Genomic DNA, 11,856 nt, shown 5'->3' with positions numbered 1-11,856 from the left:
CAGAGGCCTTTGCATTAGGGATCTCCTTACCAGAGCTTGACACTCAAATGATGGGCCCGTTCTTTTTAACACGGGCACCAGTAAGTAAGTCATACTTTAGGGAAAGATGTGGGGACTCATAGACTTGAAAGAGTTAAATTCCTAGCAAATATGTCAACTAGGTAGTAAAAATGAATCTATTTTTTTTAAATGCCCGCACACTGTATCTACCTATTTTTGAAAAAAAGAGAGAAAAATAGTACTGATAAGCTTTTGAATTTATTTGCAAAGTTGCTTATTAAACTAAACAATCAAAACCACCAAGGGACTATAACATATCTATGTCTAACTTTGGGTCCCTTGGAGTATTATACCCAAGTTGCTTGAATAATAGGCTCACTTCTTCTAGGAGACAGCATGGTGCTGTGGGACAGGATGGGACTTGGTCAGAAGACCTATTTTCCGTCCTACTCTGTTACTGGCTGTGTAACTGTAAATAAGTCATTTAACCTTTCTGCACCAGTATCCACACCTATAAAATGGATATATCACTTGTCCAATTCATCTCAGAGGTATGAAATGAGTAGCAAGAAAGCATCAGATGCTAGACTGTTTTTATAAACCGCAAAGCACCATATAAAGATTAGTTATTATTCATATCTGTATGCCAGTGCTTAGCAGGTGCCTGGTACTAAGGTATTCAATAAATATTTGTGAAATAAATTAATATCTCAACTGCTCCCGGAGCGCAGGTCAGTAAGAGCTCTAGTTGGCGACAACATAGAAGCCGCAACACTTATAATATTTATTTCAAACAATGTGGGAAGATTTACCTGTTTACATCAAAACCACTTGTTTAGTAAGGATTTGAATTGATTTTTAGATACATGCGTTGTCAAAATGCCTTCTACCTCTTCTGCCTCCTGCTCTGCCTTTTAATCATTTTCCTGCCTAATGGCACTTCTAGCAGAGAATAAACAGAATTATTCAACTGTGGATCAGTCAATTTTGCCAGTTTTTATTAGTGTCAGTAAAGACCAGTAAAGAGATGGATGCTACTGGCCAAGAACTGGGTCCTTTGTTTCTCTGACTTTAATTTCTATTGATATTGAGAGCTACTGGCTCTATTATCTGGCAAGAGAAGATTATAAATCATGGATGACAAATTAAAAGTATAAGCATAGGCTTGAGGAAAGGAAAAAGTAAAAGAATATGATTTCAGCAAAAATACAGCTTACTCCATTCTTTGCTTGTATAGATTAAAGGGTGCTTCGAGGTAGTGGTCTGCCAAGTTAAAGCCACAGTTCCTATTCAGACTGCTCGAGTCTAAGAATGCTTCTTTTTTTAATTGGGAACAAACTTCACTAGGCATTTCTGACAGCAGTGATTTATAATAAAGATGATACAGGAAGACAACTGCAATGCCCTCTGGTGGCCTAAAGGTTTCTCCATATCTGCAATTGTAAAATTAAAAAAAAAAAAAAGACTTTTTTTTATCAAATAGAAGCTCACTTATAAATTAAAAAGTCAAAAAGATAAGCCGTAAAAATCTTCTTTGATTTTCATGACCATCATAATAATAAAGCATTCCTACAGACACTTGCCCAATGTAACTGCACGTTTAAGGTGATTCAAAAAATGATTAAAAGCGAGTCGCTGTCCTCTGGAATTTGCCACCTAACAAAGGCACAGGAACTCGGATGCAGATATGGAACCAAAGCTTGAAGGAGAAAACGCAAGTACATGGGCTTTGGAGCTTTTGTAGAATTAAATAAGAACATACATAAAGCACCTAGTATGGCAATTGGTACATACTAAGTGCTCAATAAATGGTAGCCATTATTATTATTATTATTATTATTATTATTATTATTATAGCATGCTAATATTTATTAATCTCAGCTACCTGCTAGAAGTTATCTAATTACTCTCAGTTACCTGCTGGAAGTTAGCTGTAAACTCCTATAACGCTTTTAATATGCCTCATTTAATACTATTTTATAGAATGGTGAGAATTAAATGAAAAAGCCCACAAAGCCAGCCCCTGGCACACAACAATGCTTCCTCCCTTTTGCACTCAGAATGGAATTTCTCCTGTCAAAGCAGCGGTGAAGAAAGAAATAAAATGTTTATGTAGTCTCAAGTGACAATGAAGGTAAAGAGATAGCGTGATATTTTCATTTAATAACATGTCACTGTATATCTTTTGACCCAGTAACTTGATTACTGGTAATTTTTCTTAGAGAAATAATCAGAATAGTATAAAAAGATGCATATACTAAGGATTTTATCATTACATTATTTATAATAGCAAAAAATTGGAAAGAAAAAGTCTATTAACAGGAGTCTAAATAATGATGTATTAACATAACACAATTCTATGGAGCAACTAAAATTATGATAGATATTTGTTGACATTAAATTATATTTGAATTGAAAATTTACAAAATTAGGCTTAGTTTGATCTCATTTAAAAAATCCTACCTATAAATACATCTGTGTATGTAATCTGTGTATATATACATTTAAACAAGTCTAAAAACAAATATACTGAAATACTAGCAGTGATTTCTGGGCAGTAGAACTATAGGTTTATATCTATCTATACACATATATATAGGAATATATCTTTATTTTCTTCATTCTTTTCTATATTTTCTAAAGCTTTTATAATGAGTGTATTATGATGAAAAAAAGCTATAAGAAAAATTTTAAACCAAAATAAAAAATACGGGTATCTCTAAGCAGCACAAACAAGGAAAAGATTATTGAATAGAACATCAGGTCTAAACTCCTGTTTTTGACTCCTAGTCCTTTGCTATGGGTCCTGAGCTAAATATGTGTCTCTTCTTTCCTAGCTATACAGTATGAAAGTTATTAAAATAAATCTCACGAGAAAGAATAAAATAAGAATGTGTGAGGAAAAAAACCTGTAAATATACCTATAAATTAATTGCAAATTTAAAAAGAAAGAGGACTTAATTTTTAAATCCCCCTTTCATTTTCACTGCTTTTATCATTTTTAATACACTAACAAATGCATGATAGAGTACTCAGGGTTTTAGTCTCAACTAGGCTCTGAACTAGTTTCCAAGTAAAAATTTCCACGTTGATCAAGATAAGTTACAAGTCCAGACCTTGACAGTCACAGCCATTCACAGTAAGCCTCAACTGCTCTTGGTGGCTAATATTCATAGGGCTAGAACCAAATGATTCATGTTACGTCTAATTTTCAAAGTATATTTAAAATTAGGTTTGAAATTCACAGAGTACAGGGAACGTATCTTCTTTCTTTAGACCCAGGTCTAACGGTAGACAAATCTGTTAAGGAGGACAGGAGTCCTGTTCCGTCCGTCACCTCATCTCTCTGCTCAGGCTCATGGCCGCATGCTCTTGTCCCTCCCCCATTCCACCATGTGTTCAACTCACAGGATTCAAACCAAAGTGCAAACAATAAAGCTTTATCCTCTTTCTACTTTGCAAATGTTATTTACTTCCTCTGTCAAGAAGGTTCTACACCCACCACTTGGTGTGTTCCTAATTCAAACGTTGCCTTGTGATGACAGAAACCCAAACAGAGTTGGGCCCCACCTCTCCATGCTCCCAAAGCACCTCTGAACATTTACATTTCTCATCAGAACTCATCAGTGGTAGAAGTCAAGTTGTTTTTCTGTCTGACTCCCATGCTGGAAAATGAGCCACATTAGGGCAGAGACTGAGTATTCTTTTTCTGGATAATCCCAGCAATCAGCACAGGGTTTGGATGTGGCAGGTAATCAAAAACGATTTCTTAAACAAATGAATAGAATGTTATTCCTGGAATAGGAATTTGCAATTTTATATGGGCCTCCATATAACACCCACATAGGAATCATTTACTTGGCTGGCCATCTACTCTGCCAGTGGGTTCCCCATAACGAATGCAAAATAAGAATGAAATACACATGAAAGAATTAGATAAATGATACTACTAAGGTAGACAATTTTGGTGACTCCCATTAAAGCAAAAAAAGAAAAAAGAAAAAAAAACCCCGGAATATTTGAAGGTTAAAAAAGCTAAGCGACTAACAAAATAAAATATACTTCAAAGACGTGTGAACTAATTAAAGAAATGTGAAACCTCACCACAACCAGAAAAACACTAGAGCACAAGAATTCTAAAAACATGTAAATTCCTAATTAACAGATTGATTTGACTGGAGAAAGGTCAGCACTGTCTTTAGTCAAAAACACTCATGCAACAACTGAGTGCCTATCAGGGAGTGAGACACTCTGCTCCGTGAGACTCATTTCCTGCCCTGAAAGAACGTGATATCTAGGGGAAGCCAGAGATATACCTGGACTACTGCAATCCCAAACATAACGTAGCAGGTGCAACCACAGACACAGCACAAGTATCACAGGAGTACAAAAATCTTTGGGGGGCAGAGGGAGCAAAGTTCCAGAAAGGCAGGAATTCAATAGTAGGAAGATTCCCGACACACTGGAAAGCATAAAGAAAGGCACTGAGGCGAGAACACAGCATGGGTTCAAGGAGCTACTTTGGGTACAGAGGCCACAGGCTTCCCTTAAGTCTTGTGGTATCATGTCTGGGTACGGACAGTTCCTTACAGAAAGAATCACACATCTTCAATCTTATGTCCCTCTAGATTGTAAAAGGGACACACACACAAGCTTAGAAGGCTGACTTTTAAGGACATCTGAGGAATATAGAAAGTTCTGGAGTCAACATAAATTTTATCCTGACACTCATTCATTAGGTACGTGACCACAGATAAGTTACTCTTTAAGTCTCAACTAACTCATTTGTTAGTGGGAATGAACTTCATATACTTAGTTATTAAAAGGCTATCAAGCTCTATGTAAATCAATCGTGCCTGGCATTTCCTAGGCACTCACTTCTACAATGGAAGTTCCATTACCCACTCTCATGATTAGTTCCAAACCGAGTTTTTCTTCCCTTTTTGTGTCGTTATAGATTAAATCTCATTTGCTGGGTTCCATGGTGCACTGCCCAGTCTATGCACCTGTCGCACATTTTTTGTGTGTCTTCTTTGAGTGCTGTGCTAGGTACTGGTGCGTTGTCCCTTCCTCCCCAATACTCATATTCATCTCCTAACTTCCTTTTCATTTTCTGTCTTTAAATAGTTTTTCTTTCTTTTCTTCTCTCACCCAGCCCATGGAAAACTTTTTTTCTTGTCCTGATGTCCCACTGAACATACTTTTCAGGGGCTACCAGTAAGCCCCACAAACATCAGCACTAACCCAAAGCCCTTTCATTTCTATAGTGGCAAAAACCCTGTAGAGTCACAATCAATTATATTTATTTATCAGAAACATAAGTATCCTACAAATGAGTCTTTGTATATATTTGGTATTCTGGTGACATTCAACACTGCCAGGTAAGTGATTCACCTGCCCAAAGGGAGGGCTCTCCCTTAGCTGTGTGGCATTTGGCTGCATGAAGTCGCTATTCTTTAGCTTTTCCAGGTAGCCAAGGTGAGACACTAGCTCAGCCAGTGACTTTCTGCTATTCAACCAGTTTGTATTTTACTGATTAATGAATAAATATCTGGGGGACTTAATTTGAATACTGAATAAAACATAAAATTACTAGATTTGGCTTCCGTTTTGAAGAGATACACCAAAAGGCTCTCAGAAATGTTCACGATGAAAACAAATGGAAAGAAATGCTGCCCCAAAGTAAAATCTAGTCGATTTTCTTGGTTCAAACGGCATTATGATGGATATTTTGGTGGCAGATGTTAACAAGACTTATTGTGGTGATCATTTTGCAATATACACATACACTGAATCATTATGTTGTATGCCTGAAACTAATGTCAACTATGTCGATTAAAAAAACAGCATTTATTAAGCACATATATATGTCATGTACTATGCCAGGTGCACACATGTACACGTGCGCGCACACACACACACGCATATATCCTAATCTGTCTAACAGAAATGATTACCTTGCAAGGTTGTTGGGAGGATTAAAGTATATATATCTATACATATATCTATTACAGCCTTCCTATTGGACAGATGATGACATAGAAAGTGAAGAAGTGACTTGTTTGTGGCCACGATGCTATTAAGTGATAGAATGAAAATCCAAACCCAGGTCTGGCTCAAAATCGAGAGAGCACTTTCCACTGAGCCATAGTTATATCTATCCAAACAGCCATATCCTTCACCGATAATATAACAGGCGTTGCTAACATTTATCTAGTTCTCTCATGTGGCAAGCACTGTGCTAAACAACTTATGTATATGATCTCATTTAATCCTCACAATCTCCACTTTACAGTTGAGGACACTGAGTTTTATACATGTTCAGTAATTGCTTTGTTCCCACAGCTGGTAAGGAAAAGGACCAGAGTTGAACCCAGGTCTAATTCCAGAACCCAATCTTTAATCACTGCATCAGACTGCAGGATACTCAACTCTAGTGCAGGCTCCAACCAGGCAAGTCATTTGATAGTTGTTGCAATCTCCTTGTTAATTAAATGGAGAAACTGTTACTTGTCCTTCCCTATTTCACAGAGATATAAGAATTATAAAATGAGAATGTGTATACGCTTTAAGAAGGAAAATTGCTATATAAATCCAGGCACTGTCACAAGCTTCACTCAGATCTTCCCTCTTCCACAATCATAAAGGGCTTTCGCTGACATCATTAGCTCTCGAACATCCTCTGAAGTGGGTAGCATTATTATCTACACTTATCAAAAAGCTGAAGCACAAGATGATGTAATTTGCTAGTGGGTGCCAGAGCTGGGAATAATACCCAAGATTCTAACTCCCACTGCTTATGTTCTTATGGTAAATCCTATTTCTGTGTTTCAAACTTTACTGTAAAATAGACATGGGTAGAAATATTAGTGTCCACTTCAAAACACAGATTAAATAGAGAAATTAAATTCTCTACTGCAGTGACACTAATATAATTTCTAAGGCCCTTAATCTTCACGTTCCAGAGAAACTGCATAAAGAATCAAAAAGAAAAATTTTCATTTCCCTAGGAGAGATTTTAGCTCTTTAGTTTTCTAAAAAAACTCATTAATCTAAGGTTACAAAACTGAGTGAGTCATTACTTAGTTTCAATTAGTGAGTCTATAAGCTTCCAAAGGGAACATAGAACCTCAAAATTAAACTGTTCCATCATAAAATCTGAAAGAAGCATCGAATACATTCTCACATCATAAACACTTAATGCAACTATATTTTTTTGACCTGAAAATTATTTGAACCTACCGATCCACAATACCCTGAGCTCAAAATTCAAATTCTAAAGCGAACTGCATCATTAAAACAATGACAAAAGCACACATGGCACTTTACAATCATTCTTCTCTTGTACAAAAGTCAAAATAAGTTTTGGGCTTCCCACTCGAGTCCCACCACAGACACACACAAACCTTAAAATAAAATAAAAAAGCAGTAATGGGCCAATTCTGTGTACCATTTTGTATCTTAAATAGGGAATGAGTGTGTTCAGTCTAGTTTCCCAGATTATTAGCTCCTCCTAATTCTTGTTTTCTACCACAACAGAATGATCTTTCATTACTTGTTTGATAATCACATATTCTGAAATTATCACAATGGCCAGAGAGGAAATTAGGGGAGGAAATTTCCACTCTCAAAACTGAACTAAATAGCAGAGTCTACAGACACTTCATTATTACTTACTCTGACTGAATTAGATTTATAAATTAAAAAAAAAACAAAAAACCTGTTATTTTGTTCTAGTGACAAAAATTAAGTCATAGGAACCCAAAGGGCTGTTCTACTAATGTCAAGAGAATTTGCTTCTTGAGTAGCTTGAGACATCTATGTTCACTCTTAGCTTCATAATACAAGTCTTACCACCTTAATATGGGCGGAGAGGAAAGTAATTAATGACATAGGACTCCCAGTTTTTTTTCAGAGGTTGTTTTAATACATTAGCTCATCTTTCCTTTGAAAGAAAAATTTTTGTCTTGGTTTCTATAATTGAAAACAATCAAATTGGGTCAGGGGCTTTAAGGCCTCTTGAACTGTAAGGTGAGTATGAATCACCTGCAGATCATATTAAAATGCAGAACGCAATTCAGATGGTCTGGGACTGCACGTCCAATGATCTCCCAGGTTATGTCAAGGCTACTGCTTGACACACAACATTGAGTATCAAAACTCTAACGAATGTTTCCAAATAGAAATAGCCTCAATCAGATGTTTATTCTCAAAAAATACAGGCTCTGCCAAGAGTTTGCAAAGGGAGATGATATTCTAGAGCCTAAACAAGGTATGCACGCTCTCTCTCTCTTTTCTGTGATATTTACCAGCTGGTTGTAAACCCAATGTAATAGCTTAATAAAGGGCATGTCCACTGTGCTAATAATTTATTAGGGCTTGACTAGGGCATGTATGGATGAACATAAAATTTCAAGCCTTTTGTAATAAAAGAGTTGATTCAAAATACATATTTTTAAATTATTTCAAATACTAATGAATAAATAATGTTTACAAATAGTTTATGAGAATCATTTAGGATTAATAACTTTCATTTCTCACGAAATAAATAGCTCATGTACTAAAGAAGACACCTTTCCTTAAGCCCAAAGGAAAAGAAAGCCCAACAAAAATAAAATCAAGCCCACAGCACAGTCATAATATTATTTTTAGTGAGGAAAATACCAAGATTGAGACATAAAAAAGTTTATAAGGAGAATTACATGGTATTAAATTTGTCCCAGAACCTGGGGGAGGGTTCAGGGAAAGAGAACAGCTGGTAAACTTAAGAAAGATTTTAACCGGAAAGATTACTCATGAGGCCAATAGTCCATTCTCCTTAAGAAAACCAATTAACATCCAAAAACTTTCAATTTTAGGTTTTCAATGATGCTTTCCTTTCATATGACCAACCTCTTCTGCAAAATTCAACCAACCGTCCTAACAATTAAGCTGGTGATAGGTTCAGCTGGCTATACTCCATGTTTACCCTTAGATGCTTTTGAAGCCAGTGAGGGTAAAATTCATAGTGGAAAGAGCAAGAGTAAACGGAGAATCACTTTTCTTCACACAGAAGGAAACCCCATCGTGATCGTCTTTCCACACTTTGCAGGGTGAGGTGTCTCAATGCTTGTGTGCATTCTTCAGCCCCATAACTGTGAAGGTGGCAGCCGTCAGTTTCTCATAAACAAGAAACATGAGAGCAGCCGTGAGGACTGTCTGTAGCAGTTTGGCTTCAAGGCCTTTGTAGAGTCCCATGATCCAAAACGCCCTAAAAAAAAAAAAAAAAAAAAAGAGGTTTGGAAAAAATAAAAAGTTTTCTTTATAAAAGTCAACTCCTGCATCAAAGAAATAGGCTACTTTGACAGCTACTTGGCAGTTTTATCCTTAGAATCAAAACAAGCAATGGAAGTTTTATATATTAACAGACCTCTGTTGTCAAAGTACTTACCATCTTTAAAGGTATTTAGGGGACTGATTATAAAGTTTAGCATTCATGAGTCACCAACACTTTGTCTTTATAATCACCATTAATTAGTAAAATGCTGACAATACCCCAAATCTAGGATGCAGACCCTAAAACCTCCTAAAACCATCTTAATGTCAAAATCTGAGCTCTACCTAAGAACTTTTAGATCTTTAATGTTTCCTCAACTCAGTTATTTCAACTTTACAATACCTAAATGGTAAGAAAGCTGCAAATTGGTTTAGATCATTAGTCTCAAAAGAACTAGGCAAGGTGACAGAAATGAAAGTTACCTGATTCTCAGTCTTCCCATACATTTGATCTTCTAACCCAGTGGTTCTCAAACTTAGCACATGTCAGAATCACCGGAAGGGCTTGTTAAACCACAGATTGCTGGGTCTCATCCCCAGAATTTCTGATTTATTAAATCAGGGATGGTACTCAAGAATTTGTATTTCTAATCAGCTGACCAGGTGCCAGCCTGGAAGCCAGTCCTTTAGAGCCACTGCTCTAACCAGAGAAGAACGCTTTAGCTCAAACCAGGCGTTCAAAGTAAATGACCTCTCCAAAGCTATTTGTTGAGAGTGAATTAATCTCATCTGCTAGTGCATTGGCAACTCTAGGCCTATATACAGCACAAACACTGAGAAATTAAAGCTAATCAAGTGCTCCATGCAGACGCTTTTCTATCTCTTATATATTTGCTATGTGTGAAAACCTATTATTTGGAATAAATCATGTGATAAAAAGGAATAAAAAGCTTTGACCCATGAATTTCTAGTTCATTAATTTACGTGAATTATGTTCCCTGAAGAAGTCCACCTCAGTGTTTCTCAAGGTGAGGTCTGCTATGAAATAATAGAAAATACAGATATTGGTCTCTGTCCCAGGTTCCCGGCCCAGAGCTCCCAACCATTGTAATTACTGGAGTGATAAGAGCACTGGAAGCATCTCTTGCTCTAATATTTGCTCTTTGACCCTGGTTCCTGACACAGAGTTCCTAAACTCTCTTAGAATATCCTGTGTAACTGCAGTGTCTTTTGTTGTAATGAGGTGACTCTTGGGCTCCTGGATGGGGGATGGTCACCTGAAACTTGGCTCTTTCAGCCCGACCCCCTATTCTCCAGAGAGGGGAGAGGGGCTGGAAATGGACTTAAGGATGGATCATGACCATGCGATGAAGCCTCCATAAAAAAACGCAAAAGTATGCGGTTCCAAGAGCCTCCAGGAGGGTGAATACATCCATGTACCAGAAAGGTGACGCACTCCACGTCCACAGGGACAGAAGCTCCTGTGCTCAGAATACTCCAGTCCTCACTCTATGTATCTCTTCCTCTGGCTGTTCATCTGTACTCTTTAATATATCCTAAGGATTTCCCTGAGTTCTGTGAGCTGTTCTAGCAAATAATCGAATCCAAGGGAGAGGAGGTCATAGGAACCTCTAACATGTAGCAAAGTCAGACAGAGGTTGTGGGTAACCCGGGTACCTACTACTTGCAATTAGCATCTGAAGTAGGTGGGGAGTCTCATGAAATTGAGACCTTAACCTAAAGGATCTGATGTTATCTCCATGTAGACAGTGCCAGAATTGAGTTAAATCGTTGGACACCCATCTGGTGTCACGCAGAATTGCTTGGTGTGGGGAAAAAAGCCCACACATTTGGTGACCAGAAGTGTCAGAGAGAAGTGTTCTGTGTGAGTAGTAAAGGAGAGATACCCAAGAGTATAGGTTTTCTTTATATCGATTCACATCAGGCTCGCCAGGGTTTGTTTAGAAATGAAGACTGCAAGGCTTTAGCCCAGAGCGGGGCATGAATTTATATTTTAACAAGCACTTCCAGTGATTCTTAACCAATCAAAAGTTTGAGGAGGGCTGGCACGGTCCAGTGCACTGTACAATATGGGTTACTAACCTGGCAATGAAAATTTAAAAAAATTCAGTTTCTCAGTTGCACAGGCTATATTTCAAGTGCTCAACAGCCACATGTGGTCAGTGGCAATCTAGTTGTAGAATATTCTAGTAGATGAATGGTCTTCATTCATTCAATAATTCCTGAGTGCTTACTGAGCATTTGAGTTTGAACATCTGGCTCTGCCTCTATCCGTCTAGTGATGGGCAAGTCACTTGCTCTAAACCTGTTTCATGGTCTGCAACAATGGAAATATAGTCACCTGTCTACACTCGCAAGGCTGAGTGAGAATCAGACAGGATAAAGGATGTAAACACACACTGGATTCGAAAATCACATAACCCTTTAGATTTCTGGTCAACACTACCTTCTTAACTTTCTTATTAACTACACCATTCTTAGCTCTCACAGTGCTGGTAGAAAAAGAAGCTGATGTCTTTTTTCGGGGTTAATTTGGCTATGTCAACATTTTACATGTTTGAACTCCTTAACCAGGTATTT

General features: G+C 37.3%; 1 protein-coding gene across 2 annotated transcripts in view; it reads right to left on the bottom strand.

Moving 5' to 3' along the window:
* Positions 1 to 228: 228 nt before the first annotated feature.
* Positions 229 to 11,856, bottom strand: part of SLC25A17 (solute carrier family 25 member 17) — a 46,297-nt gene continuing 34,669 nt past the window's right edge. The window contains exons 9-10 of one of the 2 annotated variants that reach the window (XM_039863374.1): positions 9,085 to 9,250; positions 229 to 1,433 (exon numbers count right to left, since the gene is read on the bottom strand). In XM_039863374.1, the coding sequence (XP_039719308.1) occupies positions 9,103 to 9,250 (148 nt within the window). In that variant the 3' untranslated portion in view covers positions 229 to 1,433; positions 9,085 to 9,102. Of the gene's footprint in view, positions 1,434 to 7,904; positions 9,251 to 11,856 lie in introns of those variants that run through there. The other variant, XM_039863373.1, reaches the window with a different exon arrangement.

This window comes from Pteropus medius, unplaced genomic scaffold (assembly GCF_902729225.1).
Source record: "Pteropus medius unplaced genomic scaffold, Ma_sr-lr_union100, whole genome shotgun sequence".
NCBI lineage: Eukaryota > Metazoa > Chordata > Mammalia > Chiroptera > Pteropodidae > Pteropus > Pteropus medius.
This window is presented reverse-complemented; position numbering and strand designations above follow the sequence as displayed.